At 42.5% G+C, this 20443-nt stretch overlaps 1 protein-coding gene across 1 annotated transcript in view; it reads left to right on the top strand.

Moving 5' to 3' along the window:
- Positions 1-19126, top strand: part of lclat1 (lysocardiolipin acyltransferase 1) — a 33294-nt gene extending 14168 nt beyond the window's left edge. The window contains exons 2-6 of the mRNA XM_014193975.2: positions 13699-13868; positions 14127-14325; positions 14451-14597; positions 15376-15492; positions 16276-19126. Of these exons, the coding sequence (XP_014049450.1) occupies positions 13701-13868; positions 14127-14325; positions 14451-14597; positions 15376-15492; positions 16276-16796 (1152 nt within the window). The 5' untranslated portion in view covers positions 13699-13700 and the 3' untranslated portion in view covers positions 16797-19126. The remainder of the gene's footprint in view (positions 1-13698; positions 13869-14126; positions 14326-14450; positions 14598-15375; positions 15493-16275) is intronic.
- The last annotated feature ends 1317 nt before the right edge of the window (positions 19127-20443 follow it).

Below are 20443 nucleotides of genomic sequence, written 5' to 3'. Positions count from 1 at the left end.
GATGATTCTGCATCTTTGTTGCATTCTTCACATATGATTTGGCACAGTATTTGCAAATGTACACTGCTTTTCGTTCTACATTAGCTGCAATGAAATGTCTCCAGACATCAGATATTACCCGTGGCATTTTCCTGTAAAGATTGGGGGGGAAAAATGTTTTAAAAAACTAATACAATTCCATGTACAGGTAAACAGTTAAGTAGTTAGATTTAAACAACTCCTTTTGTAAGATGTTTTAAAATGAAACGTGTATGGAAACAGGTGAATTAAAACTCCTCAGTTAGCAGGCTCAAGCAAGCTAAAACCCACATGGTAGCAGGCACTAACTATCAGAAATAGTTGACAAGTTGGAAATGATTTAACACACTTTGCTGTAGGCTACTATTTACTAGTTAACCTCTCTGGGCTAGGCGGGACGAATTCGTCCCACCTACGCAACAGCCAGTGTAATCCAGTGGCGCGATTTTCAAATACCTTTAAAAATCCTATTACTTCAATTTCTCAAACATATGACTATTTTTACAGCTATTTAAAGACAAGACTCTCGTTAATCTAACCACACTGTCCGATTTCAAAAAGGCTTTACAACGAAAGCAAAACATTAGATTATGTCAGCAGAGTACCCAGCCAGAAATAATCAGACACCCATTTTTCAAGCTAGCATATAATGTCACAAAAACCCAGAAGACAGCTAAATGCAGCACTAACCTTTGATGATCTTCATCAGATGACAACCCTAGGACATTATATTATACAATACATACATGTTTTGTTCAATCAAGTTCATATTTATATCAAAAAACAGCTTTTTACATTAGTATGTGACGTTCAGAACTAGCATACCCCCCGCAAACATCCGGGGAATGTACTAACAATTTACTAAATTACTCACGATAAACGTTCACAAAAAGCATAACAATTATTTTAAGAATTATAGATACAGAACTCCTCTATGCACTCGATATGTCCGATTTTAAAATAGCTTTTTGGTGAAAGCACATTTTGCAATATTCTAAGTACATAGCCCAGCCATCACGGGCTAGCTATTTAGACACCCGGCAAGTTTAGCCTTCACCAAAATCAGATTTACTATAACAAAAATGTTATTACCTTTGTCTTCGTCAGAATGCACTCCCAGGACTTCTACTTCAATAACAAATGTTGGTTTGATCCCAAATAATCCATCGTTATATCCGAATAGCGGCGTTTTGTTCGTGCGTTCCAGAAACTATCCGAAATGGTAAATCAGGGTCGCGCGCATGGCGCAATTCGTGACAAAAAAATTCTAAATATTCCATTACCGTACTTCGAAGCATGTCAACCGCTGTTTAAAATCAATTTTTATGCAATTTATCTCGTAAAAAAGCGATAATATTCCGACCGGGAATCTCCTTTTCGGCAAACAGAGGAAAAAACACAAAGACGGGGGCGGCCAGTGCATGCGCCTAAGCCCACAGTCCCTTGATCGGCCACTTGACAAAGGCGATAATGTGTTTCAGCCTGGGGCTGGAATGACGACGTTCAGGTTTTTCCCGGGCTCTGAGAGCCTATTGGAGCCGTGGGAAGTGTCACGTTACCGCAGAGATCCTAAGTTTTAGAAAGAGATGTCAAAGAAAGACAATAAATGGTCAGACAGGCCACTTCCTGTAAAGGAATCTCTCAGGTTTTGACCTGCCATTTGAGTTCTGTTATACTCACAGACACCATTCAAACAGTTTTAGAAACTTTGGAGTGTTTTCTATCCAAAGCCAATAATTATATGCATATTCTAGTTACTGGGCAGGAGTAGTAACCAGATTAAATCGGGTACGTTTTTATCCAGCCGTGTCAATACTGCCCCCTACCCTCAACAGGTTAACAAAAAATCATGTATGTCATATAAAATATATTCACCCCACCCAGTATTGTAATCAAAACTTACCAGAAAGAATGTGGTCCTTGGCTCAGACAGTGTAGTAGTGTGGGCTCAATAGCATCTCATTAGTGTGCAAGATCTTGAGAATCAGCTGTACATGTGATGGAAGAATGCACTGTGCATGCGGAGTTGCAATTCCATTGCATTGGGGATAGTTTAGCCAAAATATGCCACAAGACCTAGAATTGCCTTATGCTTATCCCACAAAAAAGGTTCACTGTTATACGCAAACTTTTTTTGATGAATTTAGCAAAATTCCAGGGCTTAACTTCCCATTGAAAGTTTTCGGAAAGTTTCCGTCCCTTTGCAGCCCTAGTAAGCATTAGAATAAGCTACCTCGGTATTTGCAACCATAGTTGATCATATCTCTCTAGGAGCTAATTTGTGTTAAGCTAAGATTTTGAATGGAGAAAGCTGACCCAAGAGCAGTGCTGCCTTTTTGATTGAATCAGTATCGACACATGCCTCAACGACGCAATGAGAGAACGTTCTCTTTAGGTGGTGTTCTAGGAAACATGTTTCATCTTTGACGGTTGTAGGAAAGATGTATCGTTAAAACACTTGTAAGCCTAAATTCCATTGCTATCGGGAAACCGGGCCCTGGAGGATTTCCAAAACCTCCCCGGGCCAGCGGGCAGCCCTGTATGTCGATTCCTGCTGTGTATTGATCATTAGCACAACTAAGCCTTTCACTCTCCCTGACCTTTTATCGGAGATCCAATGGAAACAAGTCATTAAAGTGTTTTTTTTTCTCCCCCACTGACTAACCCTCCACTTCCTGCAAACTGCACAGCTCATCAGACTGCAGCAATTAGCTGTGAGCATAGTGGTGATGGAACCTAGGGGTAGAAGTCCTCTGTTTTTCCACTGCAACTGTTCAGCTAGTCTAACTCACTAGTTCAGTTAGGGGCCTGTGTGGCTCAGTTGGTAGAGCATGGCACTTGCAATGCCACAGTTCGATTCCCACGGGACCAGTACGAAAAATGTATGCACTCTCTCAATAGAAGTATGCCAAATTACTAAAATGGAAGAAATTAAATGTAATTACTTAGGCTAATGGTTTAAAGAGCAGAGAACCAAGAATGGGCAAGACTCGGCTTGCTGTTTAGACATGGTTGAGCTCTCATTTCCATTTGCTCTATGGTGATATCTGGTCTAGTCTCAGACTGGAATGCAGTACCATTGCCAGAGTATGCAGGGTCAGACTAACAGCAAATATTCTGCATTGCAGTTAGGCAAGATCATATTTTAGGCAATGCTCTGTGGACATTGCTATGGTGATTTGAATAAACATTTAGTCGACCCTCATCTTATGATTCTATTACAGGTTGTCTGCAGGTCCTTAAATTCATTTAAGACTGACCTTTTTATCAGATTTTAAAAGGCCTTAAAAGCAGGGTAGGTAGCCTATACAATTTGTTAGTATTGTCTAACTAGTGTTTCCCCTACGTATGTATTTTTTTATGACTAAAATCAGATATATTGCACCATAAAATGTTATACTTTATATCTTTAAATAAGTCTTTGAACTAACAATCACCAAAATAAAAACTAGACAGTCAGGGAAAATCTAAAATTCCAAAAATGTCATGGCATGGGGTTCCCATTTAATTTTTGTGAAAACGTTTGAGTCACTCCAACAGTGTAGAATTACAGGAAACTAGCATTAAAGAGCTGAACACTCCAATAGGCATGTGTTATTTTGTTGCTCATTAGAAAAAACATATTTCAGGCTTGGTGTGTTTCCTGACCGATTCCGCTTTTGGTTTATTATAATAATTACAGTTGTCCTCCATGAGACACTGAAGCCTATTTCACAGAATGAAACCAAGATCACTCAAGACATCTCTAATGAATGTTTGTTTTTGCCGAGGATGTTTTAGTTGTGCAATTTTACATCTAACTAAGGTGTTTGGCGCTGTATTTATCAAGTAAAAAAAAAAGTGTTGGTATGTAAACAGTCTGAGCTGCTGGGCAGGTCTGTCTCATTGTCTATTCGATTGGATAATGCAATCACTGCAGCTGTTCACCCAATGTTAGTGGGCAAATGGACATCGTCAAATCAAAACCCAACTTTCATTTACCTGTTGTGACACACGGATGTTCCAAACTCCATTTTTAGACTAAATAAACCTATTTACACTTTGTAGTCAATGTTGACACTAGAATAACTGTTTTCTGACTCATATCGATGCCAAATAGGCCGTTTTCAAAGGGATTCATTGCTTTTTAAAGGCACTCTCCTTTTAAAACTGTAAAATGTTTTCTCCACCCCATGGCAAAATGTGTAGTATTGTAGGAAATTTGATTAACTCACATTTTATTGGTTGCATACACACATTTAGATGTTATTGAGAGTGTAGCGAAATGCTTGTGTGTTCTAGCTCCAACAATGCAGTAATATCTAACAATAGACACACGTTAAAAGCAAAAGAATGGAATTAATAAATATTAGGTTGAGCTATGTTAGTCCGGAGTATAAATATGCAGTGCATTTGGAAAGTATTCAGACTCCTTCACTTTTCCACATTTTGTTACTTTAGTTTTTTTTTTTTTATTGATACTTTTTTTCCCCCCTCAACACAATACCCCATAATGACAAAGCAAAAAAATGTTTTTTTGCCACATTTATTAAAAATGTAACTGATATTAAATTCACATAAGTATTCAAGCCCTTTACTCAGTACTTCGTTAAAGCTCCTTTGGCTGCGATTACAGCCTTGAGTCTTCATGGGTATGATGCTACAAGCTTGGCACGTGTTTGGGGAGTTTCTCCCATTCTTCTCAATAGATCCTTTCAAGCTCTGTCAGGTTGGATGGGCAGCATAGCTGCACAGCTATTTTCAGGTTTCTCCAGAGATGTCCGATTGGGTTCAAATCCGGGCTCTGGCTAGGCCACTCAAGGACTTTCAGAGCCTTGTCCCAAAGCCACTCCTGCGTTGTCTTGGCTGTGTGCTTAGGGTTGTTGTCCTGTTGGAAGGTGAACCTTCACCCCAGTCTGAGGTCCTGAGCAGGTTTTCGTCATGCATCTTTCTGTATTTTGCTCTGTTCATCGTTCCCTTGATCCTGACTAGTCTCCCAGTCCCTGCCGCTGAAAAACAAACCCACAGCATGATGTCAATGGTCTGAATACTTTCCAAATGCACTGTACATATGAAGTCAAATCTAATTTTATTGGTCACATACACATGGTTAGCAGATGTTATTTGCGAGTGTAGCGAAATGCTTGTAAGGACTAGAAGCGAGGCAGCCCTCTGTCGGGTCCATCAAGTGGGTAAAACAGTATGTAAACATTTATTTAAAGTGACCAGTGTTCCATGACTACGTACATAGGGCAGCAGCCTCTAAGGTACATGGAAGAGTAACTGGGTGGTAGCCGTCTAGTGACGGTGACCTAAAGTTCAAGGCATTGTACTGGGCGGGGGCCGGTAGTTGTCTCTTTAACAGACTGATGGCCTTGACATATAAGCTGTTTTACAGTCTCTCGGGACCAGCTTTGATGCACCTGTACTTACCTCGCCTTCTTGATGGTAGCGGGGTGAACAGGCCGTGGCTGAGGTCCTTGATCTTCTTGGCCTTCCTGTGACACCGGGTGCTGTAGATGCAGGCAGTGTGCCCCCGGTGATGTGTTGGACAGACCGTACCACCCTCTGGAGAGCCCTGCGGTTGTAGGCGGTGCAGTTGCCCGACCAGATGCTCTCAATGGTGCATCTGTGAAAGTTTGAGGGTCTTATGGGCCCAAACAAATGTCTTCAGCCTCTTGAGGTTGAAGAGGCGTTGTTTCACCTACACCACTCTGTCTGTGTGGGTGGACCATTTCAGATGGTCAGTGGCGTGTACACTGAACTTTTAAGCTTTTCACCTTCTCCACTGCGGCCCCGTTAATGTGGATTGGGGAGCGTAACTGTGAGGTTCTTTTCGCCCCATGTCAAAACATGTAGAATTGCCGAAAATGTAAATTCAAAACGGCAACATTTCCTTTCTGCGACCTCTAAAGCCGTGCCCCACGCTAAGTTTGCCACAGCTGCTGAAAAGATTCTAGGAAAAACACTGAACTTGAGCTGGGACAATAAACGAAAAATGACTGACGTTGCCTTCCTCTCACCTGATTAGGTGACACAATGTTCCTGCTGATTTTGGGGTTTAAAAAAACATTTTGGGCAACAGTAATGTGCAGAATTTGTATTTTTTAAATATTTTATTTAACCTTTTATGTAACTAGGCAAGTCATTTCCTGCAATGAAAGTGTATGCCTTGTCCCTTTTTCGCTTCACTCCTGCTCCCCCCTTTTGCACACTGAGTAAAGCAAGCATACTGACAGTGAGCAACAGTTTTTAAAACTGTTGGAGTTGAATCTCTGCTTTATGTGAGTATAACAATTATTTCTCAACTGTCAATATAGAGGAAATGGCACCACAAAAAGAGAATGTAATTGAGATGAAGTGCCAAAGGAGCGCAGAGGGTATTTGCGGTGAATACCACAAATGGCATATATTGGCCTACAGAAGGGATGCTTTTGCAGGACATTACAATTTACTGTTAAATCAATTGCATGGCTAACTAGCAACAATATCATATTCAGAGTTTGCAATCTAGCTAATATGTTTTGAGTTCCCACTTCCAATATGTACAAAAAACATGCAGGCAAATTAATCGCTCAAGGTATCAGGTTATTCTGGATCCTATTTTGACATGTCCATTCCCTGAACATGCTAAATGAAATAGCTGACTTCTTTCATGTGTTACTTGGCACTGGAAAAAGTCAGTCTCGAGCCCTCCCGCTTAGCTACCTTGCTTCGAAGTATAGACATGTGATACCTGAATCACTGAATGAGGGAATTATTTTATAAGACTTTTTGGTTAGTCTGTTACAGCATAATATCTCCTGGAGAGCTACTGGCTGTGTCATTTTTGTTGTTGCTGAATTACAGTTCGTATAAGCAAATCCGTCAATTGAAATAAATGTAATTGGGCCCTAATCTATGGATTTCACATGACTGGGCAGGGGTGCAGCCAAAAGTGCTTTTAAATTTAACCTTTATTTAACTAGGCAAGTCAGTTTAAGAACAAATTCTTATTTACAATGACGGCCTACACTGGCCAAACACGGACGACGCTGGGCCAATTGTGCGCCGCCCTATGGGACTCCCAATCACAGCCGGTTGTGTTACAGCCTTGATTCGAACCAGGGTGTCTCTAGGGACTCCTCTAGCATTGAGATGCAGTGCCTTAGACCCAAGTGGCGCAGACAGAAATACTCCACTTTTCACCTCTCATCCTCTGAGGACCCTAACGGTGTGTCCTCCCCACTTCCTGTGTGTGCTCTTCAGCGTGTGTGTTGGGAGGAAGTTGTGGGAGAGAGCAGTAACAGGGGAGGTGTAATTGTGCTGAGCCAGGGTGTTCCTCACCTCTGCAACACTTCATGTTAAAAAGTAACTCTTAAACCCCCATCCTGGCTTTGTATGACACACCTGAGTTGTTAGTGCACCAGTCTATCATCCACTTTGCGTGCTGCTGCCGTGAGAGCTGCTGTGTCATGCTGTTGCTATGCATGGTGGTAATGACAAGAGGGGGTTTGGGACTGGGAGACTTGTGCAATAACAGCGGTAATTGAGGTGGAGGAGCGTGAACAACAGGTGAGACACCTGCTTGGTCGAGCAGAACTCCCTTCGCCAAGTCAGCAAGACCAAGCATAAATAAAGCCATAGGCCTACTGATTTAGTGTAATGATAATTTCTTTATTTCCTTAGGATAAGCTTATACTTTTATCCAAAGCACATGCATAGCATACGTAGCCTACGTCCCATTTTTTAGGCCAGTAGCTGACACTAACAGTAGTTCGGGGAAAGTTTGTCCCACCTGTTAGGTTTCAAATAAAATTGTATTTGTCACATGCGCTGAATACAACAGGTAGACCTTACTGTGAAATGCTTACTTATAAGCCCTTAACCAACAATGCAGTTTTGATAAAATAGAGTTTATTTATTTATTTTGTAAATATTTTCTTAAGTTACACAATAAAATAACAATCATGAGGCTATATACAGCGGGTACTGGTACCGAGTCAATGTGCGGGGTACAGGTTAGTCGAGGTAATTTGTACATGTAAGTAGGGGTAACGTGACTATGAATAGATAATAAACAGCGAGTAGCAGCAGTGTAAAAACAAAAGGGGGGGGGGGGGGTTGTCAATTGATTAAATGAAAAGTTTCTTGGCGGTTTCCTGGACTTTCTGACTGGCTGCCCCAGGTGGTGAAGGGAGGAATCAACATCTCCACTTCACTGACCCTCAACACTGGGGCCCCACGTGTGTGTGTGTGTGTGTGTGTGTGCTCAGCCCTCTCCTTTACTCCGTTTACCCATGACTGCGTGGCCATGCATGCCTCCAACTCAATCATCAAGTTTGCAGACGACACAACAGTAGTGGGCTTGATCACCAACAACGACGAGACAGCCTACAGGGGGTGAGGGCACTCGGATTGTGGCGTCAAAAAAACAAAGGAGATGATCGGGGACTTCAGGAAACAGCAGAGGGAGCACCCCCCCCCCCCATTGAAGGGTCAGCAGTGGAGAAGGTGGAAAGGTAAGTTCCTGGCGTACACATCACAGACAAACTGAAATCGTCCACCCACACAGACAGTGTGGTGAAGAAAGCGCAACAGTGCCTCTTCAACCTCAGGAGGCTGAAGAAATTTGACTTGTCACCCAAAACCCTGACAAACCTTTACAAATGCACAATCGAGAGCATCCTGTCGGGCTGTATCCCAGCCTGGTACGGCAACTGCACTGCCCTCAACCGCAAGGCTCTCCAGAGGATGGTACGGTCTGCACAACGCATCACTGGGGGCAAACTACCTGCCCTCCAGGACACCTACAGTACCTGATGTCACAGGAAGGCCAAAAAGATCATCAAAGACAACAACCACCCGAGCCACTGCTTGTTCACACCGCTATCATCCAGAAGGCGAGGTCAGGACAGGTGCATCAAAGCTGGAACCGAGAGAAGCTGTTTCTCAATCTCAAGGCCATCAGACTGCTCAACAGCAATCACTAACTCAGAGAGGCTGCTGCCCACATTGAGACCCAATCACTGGACACTTGAATAAATGGATCACTAGTCACTTTAAACAATTCCACTTTAAATAATACCACTTTAACCTTACATTACTCATATCACATGTATATACTGTATTTTTTACCATCCACTGCACCTTGCCTATGCCGCTCGGCTGTCGCTCATCCATATACTTATATGTACATATTCTCATTCACCCTTTTTAGATTTGTGTGTATTAGGTTGTTGTTGGGAATTGTTAGATATTACTGCACTGTTGGAAATAAATGCACAAGCATTTCGTTACACTCGCATTAACATCTGTGACCAATACATTTTGATTTGATTTGCTGCCGATGCAGGGTAGAAGCTGTTAAGGACCTTTTGGACCTAGCCTTGGCGTTCCGGTACCGCTTGCCGTGCGGTAGCAGAGAGAAGAGTCTGACTTCAGTAACTGGAGTCTTTGACAATCTTTTGGGGCTTCCTCTGACACCGCCTAGTATATTGGTCCTGGATGGTAGGAAGCTTAGGCCCAGTAATGTACTGGGCTGTACACACTACCCTCTGTAGCGCCTTACGGTCACATGCCGAGCAGTTGCCATACCAGGCGGTGACGCAACCGGTCAGGATGCTCTTGATTGTACAGCTGTAGATCTTTTTGAGTATCTGGGGACCCATGCCAAATCTTTTCAGTCTCCTGAGGGGGAAAGGCGTTGTCGTGCCCTCTTCCCAACTTTCTTGGTGTGTTTGGACCATGATAGTTTTTTGGGGATGTGGACACCAAGGAACTTTAAACTTTCCATAGAGTTTGATAGAGGACTCTGGATGGATAAAACCCATGTGGCATGGACATTGCCAGTGGCTTCCACCATTTTAAAATGGTCAACTTGGTGTGACTCAATGGGTTAAGGAAGGAACAGTTAGGGAAGCACTTTATATTGGTGAACAAATCGGAATCGGACGATATTAGCTAAAAATGCCAACTTACGTATTGGCCAGATGTCTAGTTTAACGCCGATGTGCAAAACCGATGTCAAAGCTGACGTGCATACCTATATGATGTAGGTACATAATATAATGACGCCACATAAAATGTTGCGCTACACGTGCAACACAGCATTCCTAACCTAGCCCACAATGTCTGCTGTGTGGATCGAGCAGTCATTTGAAAGAGTAAGAACATTTCAGCGTGACAACTCAAAGGCGAAATCCAATAACGCCAAGATAATGGAATTGATTGCCCTTGACAATTAACAGTTCTCTGTCGTGGGTGATGTTGGCCTTCACGACTGGTTGAGCACCGGTACACACTACTACCAAGTGTGCGATTTTTCAGATGTTGCCCTACCGGAGTTACACAGTAATAACGTCACTGCTATTAGCTTCACAACATACTATGGAATGCCGTTTGGGTCTTTGCGTGTCAAATAACACTATTTGACAATAACACTTTGATGCGTTAAATAAGCTTTTTAATTTGACACTTCAAAAAACACAGTTGTATTATAGAAGGATGTGTGTTCTGAAATTGCATGTGCAAGCCAATATTTAGACTAGATAATGTTAAACAAGGTTGGAATGTTAAGCAATGAAATGGGGTATCGGTCTACTCTGTGACACCCACAGAACTGAAGAGTTTACGCCAATATTAGCGTTGTAGCTCTTATTGCGGGACAGGTTGACAAATATGGCTGATTGATAAAGGTTGATAAATGACATGGGGTAAGACTGTACAGTGAAATAAGTATGCCCTCAATGCAATTCTAAAGTATAATACATCCAGTGTGATTTCAACAGATTTTTGTCAAATTAATAAATTGTATTTTGTTTATTTTTATATAACATTCCAACCTCGTTTTGCATGATGCAGTCAATTATGGCATACTTCTACTATTTCTATTCATTTGCATCACTGTCAATGACATACTTTTATTAAGGCTAACCACAAAGTCCACTATTGTGGCTATTCCTTATTGTGGCTAGCTTCACATAGATGGGTCCGACCACCATTAATCAGATAAGAACGGTCTTGTAAATTATGGTTATTTTAGATGACACCTAGCTACTGAAACATTGTCGTTTTGCTATGTTTTTGGGGAAGAACATTGTTTGCATCCATGAGCAAGCTAGCTTTTTTTTTATGACCAGCACTGTAGGTGCTACCAGCATCATAACATACAAATCGATGAATAGTTGTGACTTATGAAATCCGAGTGATTGTGTAGTAGCTACGTAAAGAATGTATGAATGCGTTACATTATTATGTGATGTACAGTCATATTCAGGTCCTGATTGGTCAGTGTTATTTGACACGTAAGTGAAAAATAGGTTTTTATGATGTTTTACTGGTAATTGCGACATGTATGTGTATCTTTTTTTTTTTTTCCCCACCTTTTATTTAACCAGGTAGGCCAGTTGAGAACAAGTTCTCATTTACAGTTGAAGTCAGAAGTTTACATACACCTTAGCCAAATGCATTTAAACTCAGTTTTTGACAATTCCTGAAATTTAATCCTAGTAAAAATGCCCTGTCTTAGGTCAGTTAGGATCACCACTTTATTTTAAGAATGTTAAATGTCAGAATAATAGTAGAAAGAATGATTTCTTTCAGCTTTTATTTCTTTCATCACATTCCCAGTGGGTCAGAAGTTTACATGCTACAAAATATGAATTGAGTGTATTACCTTTCAATTGTTTAACTTGGGTTAAACCTTTAGGGTAGCCTTCCACAAGCTTCCCACAATAAGTTGGGTGAAGTTTGGCCCATTTGCTCATGATAGAGCTGGTGTAACAGAGTCGGGTTTGTTGGCCTCCTTGCTCGCACACGCTTTTTCAGTTCTGCCCACAAATTCTATATAAGATTGAGGTCAGGGCTTTGTGATGGCCACTCCAATACCTTGACTTTGTTGTCCTTAAGCCATTTTGCCACAACTTTGGAAGTATGCTTGGGGTCATTGTCCATTTGGAAGACCCATTTGTGACCAAGCTTTAACTTCCTGACTGATGTTGCTTTAATATATCCACACAATTTTCCATCCTCATGATGCCATCTATTTTGTGAAGTGCACCAGTCCCTCCTGCAGCAAATCACCCCCACAACATGATGCTGCCACCCCCGTACTTCACGGTTGGGATGGTGTTCTTCGGCTTGCGAGCATCCCCCATTTTCCTCCAAAGATAACGATGGTCATTATGGCCAAACAGTTCTATTTTTGTTTCATCAGACCAGAGGACATTACTTCAAAAAGTGTGATCTTTGTCCCCATGTGCAGTTGTAAACCGTAGTCTGGCTTTTTTATGGCGGTTTTGGAGCAGTGGCCTCTTCCTTGCTGAGCGGCCTTTCAGGTTATGTCTCTATAGGACTCATTTTACTGTGGATATAGATACTTTTGTGACTGTTTCCTCCAGCATCTTCACAAGATCCTTTGCTGTTGTTCTGGGATTGATTTGTACTTTTCACCCCAAAGTACGTTCATCTCTAGGAGACAGAACGTCTCCTTCCTGAGGGGTATGACGGCTGCGTGGTCCCATGGTGTTTAAATTTGCGTACTATTGTTTGTACAGATGAATGTGGTACCTTCAGGTGTTTGGAAATTGCTCCCAGGGATGAACCAGACTTGTGGAGGTCTACAATTATTTTTTCGGAGGTCTTGGCTGATTTCTTTTGATTTTCCCATGATGTCAAGCAGAGGCACTGAGTTTGAAGGTAGGCCTTGAAATACATCCACAGGTACACCTCCAATTGACTCAAATGATGTCAATTAGCCTATCAGAAACTTCTAAAGCCATGACAACATTTTCTGGAATTTTCTAAGCTGTTTAAAGGCACAGTCAACCTAGTGTATGTACATTTCTGACCCACAGGAGTTGTGATACAGTGAAATAATCTGTAAACAATTGTTGGAAAAATTACTTGTCATGCACAAAGTAGATGCCCCATAAACCTAAATCCGATACACTCCACTCAGCAACTGATTTCTATCCACGCTAGTAGACAAAGGGGCAAGACTGGATATCATCTGACATGATCACCTGGAGATTTTCCGTCAGTCTCAGTACTGGGTTTTGAATTTCTGCATGTTTATGTTATACTGATTTTATAAGAAAGACCACCGACTGTGAAACAGCAGTAGCTTTTAAAAGAAAGTGGAATATAGGCCAAGGAATATGATGCCGGTATTGAGTGGGCTCCAGATAACATCATTCTCAAAAGCATGATCCAACAAAAGACAACTCTAGTAGGCTGGTTTATATGCAAATATATTTAGGCTATTCAGTGAAAATGTGAAATATTCAGGTCTAAGATGAGGACGTCGGCGCGCTGCATAAAATCCAGTTCCCTGAACACAGCATTTTAGCAGTAAGAAACCCCTGGCTCCGACCCCTATTTACATTCCACAATAGGAATGTCTGCCTTGGTTTTTCCACTGTTTGTGTGGAAATGTAGGAAGATCCGCAGAACATGAGGGTTTGCTATTGATGAGGACAACTCCATTTTGTCTTACATTAGGCTGGTTCATGATTAATCCAATCCTTCCTCATTACACCCAAACTTGCAGTTCCACATCAACATAGGAATTCGGTAGAATTGATTAGCCTATTCTGGAGGTGTTTTTCCTACTTATCTCCTTCATGATCAGTTTAATACTGTAGTGAACTAACAAGTTGTCTTCACTGATGTATAAGGAGAGTCTGAATATAAATGTGAAATCATCTCTCTCCTTCCCAGGTATGGCGGTGTCTGTGCGTGGGCTGTATTTTGTGGTGACCCTGTTTCTGGGCAGTTTCTTTGGCAGCATCTTCATGTTGGGCCCTGTGCTACCTCTAATGCTGCTGTCACCCTCCTGGTACCGCTGGATCACAGACCGTATCGTGGCCACCTGGCTCACCCTGCCCGTGGTGAGTCATCTTACCCCTTGTCGGTCTCCGTCTATGTTCCTTATGTCTGCATCCACTTATGTCTCTTATCACCTTTGTTTGACCACTGTGGTTAACTGTTTCGCCTTTTTGGTTTTGCCCTAACATTCTTTGATCTCTTGTCTTGATGTTCTTTGACCTCTCACTGACTTTTGTATTGTACTATTCTTGGTGTCTGTGTTTTGGAACCAAATGAAATTAGTCTTCCTGTTCCTACGTACCTCCCCTACCCCTGTGCAGGCCCTGCTGGAGCTGGTGTTTGGGGTGAAGGTGGTGATCACGGGTGATGGCTTCATCCCAGGGGAGCGCAGTGTGATCATCATGAACCACCGGACGCGTCTGGACTGGATGTTCCTGTGGTGCTGCCTGCTGAGGTACAGCTACCTGCGACTGGAGAAAATCTGCCTCAAGGCCGCCCTCAAAGTTGTGCCAGGCTTCGGTGGGTGTAGGCAACACACATACACCTCAGCATGGGTTACACAGTGAAAGAAAATGTATACACATGACTAAGTTGCTTTGGATAAAAGAGTGCTAAATGGCATTAATCTGGTTAATTTGCGTCAGGCTGGGCCATGCAGGTGGCCTGCTTCATCTTCATCAAGCGTCGGTGGGAGGAGGACCGCAGCCACATGGAGAACATGCTAGAGTACTTCTGTGACATCAGAGAGCCCCTGCAGCTCCTCCTCTTCCCTGAGGGCACTGACCTCACCGGTAACAGCTTTCAGTGACAACAGTCACTTAGCCAACCAGGGCAATGGGTTGGCTAGGACATCAACAATAGTACCCTGCATCAACCTCTTCCATCTCTCATCCCCAAGCTTGTTAACATCGGTTTTATAACTCCCTGAGGATGTATGTGTGATCTGTGTATACAATCCTCTTAAAATCAGTTGGACTTACAGACCCTGGGCCAGATATGACATTTTACTAATAGTTTTAGTAATGGTTCCTCCACTTCCCTTACTCTCCTGGAGGGCTGGTGATAGGATTTGGGTCAGGGTGTGCTTTTATGTGACCCCTTCTAGATCAAAGATGTCTTAGCTTTGTCCCTGAGAAGATATCTAAGGATCTGCAGGTGTAGTGCTCCCCCTAGGCCAGTGTCATATCTTTTGATGAAATCAGCTTATGTAATGATATTTTATTCATATCTAGGAAGGACATTTTTTTTTAAATATATATATATATTCATTTAACCTTTATTTAACTAGGTAAGTCGGTTAAGAACAAATTCTTATTTACAATGACGGCCTGGCACACGGGCTCCTGCGGGGACGGGAGCTGGGATTAAATAAATTCATAAAAATACAAAACACACATCGACAACACTACGTAATGGGTGATGTTTGGTATATGACCAATGTTCTCTCACTCTTACAGTAGTGTGCTAAACTCTATACAAGAAATGTAATATATGACAGTCAATTATCCTAGATGCTGACAATATTATTGAGCCTACTTCTCATTTTCTGTTTTTCTCTCTCTCCTGCAGACTACACTAGAGCAAGAAGTGATGAATTTGCGGAAAAGAACGGCCTGCCTAAGTTTGAGTATGTGCTGCACCCCCGCACCACCGGATTCACCTTCATCGTGGACACTCTCCGCAAAGGTCAGGGCTTAACTTTTTCTATATTTACGGTCATGTTTGACCAATGTTGCTGTAACATGCAGTAAAGTGAAACCAAGGGTGTTTTACTGGCTGTTTGTATTGTAGTCATCTGTCATCGCTTGTTATGACAACAGTTAGCCTATGTCAAATGACTCAAGCGTGAAGGAATTATAACAAGCCACATCAGTGTTACCTGTTTTTCTTTAGGAATCTCAGACTAGTACTTCATCAACACTGTGACACATTACAGCACCCCAAGGCATCTCATATTGCCCTGTGAGCTAATCCTGGCAGCCTTCCATCAGTCTTAAATACCGCCGCCTGCGGCGCTTAGCTGGGCACTAACTCACCAAGCAGGTGTTCTGAACCACAGTGATGTCATCAGACTTAGCCCTGTTCCCTCACCTCTGGTGATTGACATGTTATCTAGGTGGTCTTTGTCTGAGTGCGCTGTGCCTCTGGCCTATTTATATCCACTGACTGTCATACAGTACAGTAGGGAGTCGGTGGGAGCTCAGGGCTGGCAGGTGTCGTGTCATCCTCCCAGGCTGATATTTCACTCAAGCCCCAGCTCATTGTGTGGTATGGAAGGGAGTGGGGCTGCAGGCTTATTTAAGAGACAGGAATGATATAGTGCTCAGTGTGGGATGCAAGAATGTCCGCAATATACTTAGTTAGTTACATTTGACTCAAGGATATGGATCTTCTGCATCAGCATCCACACAAACCCCACGGTTACAATAAAGATGCACGTCGGTCATGCATACCTCCCCTCCTTTACAGGAGACAACCTGGATGCCGTCCATGACATCACCGTGGCCTACCCCAAGAACATCCCTCAGACAGAGCGCCACCTGATCCTGGGGCAGTTCCCCCGGGAGATCCACTTCCATGTGCGCCGCTACGAGGCCTCCACCCTGCCCACATCCCCTTCCGCCCTGCAGGCCTGGACTCAGGAGCGCTGGGCAGAGAAGGAGGTCCGCCTGAGGGACTTCTACACCGCTGAGCCCCGGGGCTTTGACAGGGAGGGCATGTGCCACGTGCCCCCTTGTAAGACGGAGCTCCGTGTGGCTCTGATCAAGGCAGCATCTCTGTTCTACTGGAGCTCTTTCATAGCCTTGTCCTTCGCAGGCCTCTGGCTCTGGGCCCCGCTTCGTCTGTACTTCTTAGTGATGATGGGAGTCTACTTCGGCCAGCAGAAGCTGATAGGAGGGCTAGAACTACTGGAGCTGGCCTGTCATCGCTACTGGAAGTCTGTGACTGGGGACGAGAAGGAAAAGGTGGTGGACGGGAAGAAGGAGTGAGGAGGAAGGGACGGCAGGAGGCTAACGTTTCTGCATTGTTCAGTGGGGATGCTAAGGCCTGAGTCCACAGTTGAGCTTGGTGCATATGCTGGAGGGTCATGGGCAATCTCCCTCGCTTCACAGGGAGTAAAGGGTGAACCGGCAGGCAATGTGCATGGCTTCTAGGGTGAGCTAACCTCATGGCTGAGGTTGCAGAAAAAAAACACAGGAAAGAATGAATGTTGTTCTTCTTGCTGGCTTGCTGGGGTCATAGTAGCTCATCACAGCCATTACGCTGTAAAGCCTTCATGTGTCTGACTGTCTAGCACCTTTGCTGTCTACAATTAAGAGGACTATCATTGGTCATCCTTTTTGTTCTTATGTTTATATTTCGTATCGTTCTGGAACCAGTGTCCATACATGTGTATGGGTTTCACAATAATATACAGAATATTATGTCTTAGCCATGTGTTTTTAAATTGATTTTATTATTGTTTTGTGTGTTTCCTTGGTTATGTATTTATTTATTTTAAGTGATGGAACAGAGCCATATACACAGCACTCATACATTAGATGTGTGTATGCTGTGATTATTTTAGTTCATATTTTAACTGTTAATGTTCTGTGTTTAGCCAATGTAGATTATCCATTAGTCTAGCCAAATGAATCACTGTTTTCCGCAAGCAATCATTAGCCAACAAAAAATGATTACCGGTAGAAATGAATGTTTTCTGTCCAACCGATGAGTCAGTTATACACTTAGTGTAGAATTGTTTACTGGCATTGAATCTGAACACTCTTAAGACATTAAGGTCACTGTCATGCCATTTACATTAAAGGTGCAATATGCAGAAATTGCTTTGCCATTCCCTAGTTGCTAAAATTCTAATAGTTCGCCAAATTTCAGTTTGACAAAGCAATGTATAGTGTCGCGAATCATTGTACCATCTGAACCGCAGTGAAATATATTTTCAATAACCAAAAATATTGTATTTTCAGCTGTTTTGAAGCTGGTGTACAAAACCGAAAGTCAAAGATGCAAAAACAAAACTTAATGGGAAGCATAGAAATAGTGCATATAAAACAGACTTGCTTTCAATGATATAGACAGATCTATAACTCACATTTCTGTGTGAATTTGGTCAGGTTGCCCAAAAAGTTACATATTGCAGCTTTAAGCCTTTATAAGTTAAGCTGTTTTCATTGTTTAACTCTTGATGAACCTGATGATTTTTGTATGCATGCTGGAAAATATAGCTTTTGCAGGAGGAAATCCAAAGGCAAGAATTGGCCATGTGATATAAAAAGGAACCAAACAGAATGTAGTAATCTGCCAAAACTGGGCAGGGCATTTTCACCACGCGTTGCTGACAAAGGTGCTGTGGACTGCGGACTGCAGCAAGACTATCGTGCACTCTGGATGGAATGGGTGATGATTTGAGATCTGTGACTGAGCACATACAAAATCAGCTTTGTTTTCTGCTCTTTTTCGGAACCAACCGAAAGAGGGTCGAAGAATGTCATTGGGCAACACCACACCACAGCATCCACAGAGGACCAGACTTGGAGTGGAAAACTGGTCTTGAAGTCACCCTAATCCAAAAAAGCCTCATGCCCACCTCTCTTTCTCCCTGGGGAACTGGCATCGATGTTCTCGGTGCTCTAAACTCAATTTAGAGAATGACAACTGAGAAAGCTCTACTGGTTGTGCCAGAAAAAATGTATTTAAATTAGAGCATCAGATTGGGTAGTGCTCTGTCCACTAGTACCTATCCACTGCTCTCAATGCCACCTCCAACCTTGCCATATATAGAGTTGAATGGTTTCTCGCACAATCCAGAACCGTTTTTATCAATGACACTGTGCACTGTTTGATCTACCGACCACCTCAATGCTGCAGGTCAAATGATCATTTTTGTAAGAGAAGTGTCCTATGTACCAAGTCATAGATGGTTGTCTGTTTTTGTTTCTTGAAATACGAGGCCCTGTTCAAGTGTGGGGGCTGGTTACTGTGATTTAGGCTGTGTTAACAATTCTCATCAGCATGTCAATGGTTTACCAAATTACTAATCATCTCTATTACTAGAATCTTTGAACCAGCTAGAATTTCCACAATTCTCCCATCTTTCTCATCTGTTGTCTTTGTTTCCCTATTTCTATCTTTCTTGGTTGCTCAAAATTATTTTGTGTTTTCTGTTATTGTTCTTGTCCATAATAGACTCAACTGCTGATGCTGGACTCCTTTACAATCACTGTCCTCAGGTAAATCTTTACTGGCCACTGTTATCAGTTATCACGCTGTTCAATAAATATATAATTTCAACCCATGCAGATGCCCTGCGTGTCTCTAAGAAATGTGTAATGTCAAATTATTTCTTCCCTGGTTTGCTTCCTGGATGCTGACCCAACATTGTCAGCTCACCACTGTGGGTGGTCCAGATATTCAACCTAACTTTTAAAATGTGCATACAAAATTGTTCTAAGTTTTCCAACCTGCCCAACTATTAGAATCTCGTAGTTGTGTACTCCTGGAGCGTTCCTACTAAACATTGCAGTGAATGAATCAAGACTCTACACGCTCATGTTACACAACACCGGGCCATGGTGAGCTCATGCCATAGACCGTATATATAAATACACACACCACCGCAGTCTGCTGCAGTGCCGACAGACAGAGGGCAAGAGATTTGAAGGTGAAGTGGTGTTGCTGTGGCAACTAATGTTGACTCCACCATTCCCTAGCAACGTGATGCAGAATGATGTCAATGGAAAGTACGCTATTATTTTCTCTACTGCTAACGGAATGATGCCAGTTTGTGTGTGCGTGTGCACGTCGGTTGGGTCTATGAGCTTTGTCTCCAAGCATGAGTCGGCTCTGATTTTAAATCCCTGCTCATTAATGCTGGTGGTTGAGAGGGAGGGAGTGATGCTGACATCTTTGGGAAAATGCATGTATAGACACCAGGTTTACACAGGACTTTTTAAAATAGTCACCCCAGGGACTATTAATCACAGGGCAATTATGGATATGGGTTGAATTATTCTGTCAGTTTGTCCTTAGCTGTTTCTTTTATCTGTGCTTTGGCCAAATTGAAGTCCACAACTCACTATGACAGTGGGTGGATGCATACAGCTTCCATCATTCAGTGGACATGGTCCTATTCCTTCTCATTCCTGGTGGGACATGAAATCAGGGGCTCCTTATAGCGGAGCTTTCTTAAGAGCTGCATAAAAGCATACTGACTACATGGGAAGGCTTATGCAAGAAGTATAATGCTGTCACTTAGTGGCAAGAAAAAGTATGCGAACCCTTTGGGATTACCTGGATTTCTGCATAAATTGGTCATCAAATTTGATCTGATATGCATCTAAGGCACAAAAATAGACAAACATAGTGTGCTTAAACTAATAACACAATCATTTGTGTATTTTTCTTGTCTGTTTAAATGATGTATTCAATATAATCACAGTGTAAGTTGGAGAAAGTATGTGAACACCTAGGCTAATGACTTCTCCAAAAGTTAATTGGAGTCAGTTAACCTGGAGTCCAATCAATGAGATGCGATTGGGGATGTTGGTTAGAGCTGCCTTGCCCTATAAAAAACACTCACAAAATGTGTTTGCAATTCACAAGAAGCATTGCCTGATGTGAACCATGCATCTAACAA

The sequence above is a fragment of the Salmo salar genome, chromosome ssa01 (assembly GCF_905237065.1).
Source record: "Salmo salar chromosome ssa01, Ssal_v3.1, whole genome shotgun sequence".
Taxonomy (NCBI): Eukaryota; Metazoa; Chordata; class Actinopteri; order Salmoniformes; family Salmonidae; genus Salmo; species Salmo salar.
This window is presented reverse-complemented; position numbering and strand designations above follow the sequence as displayed.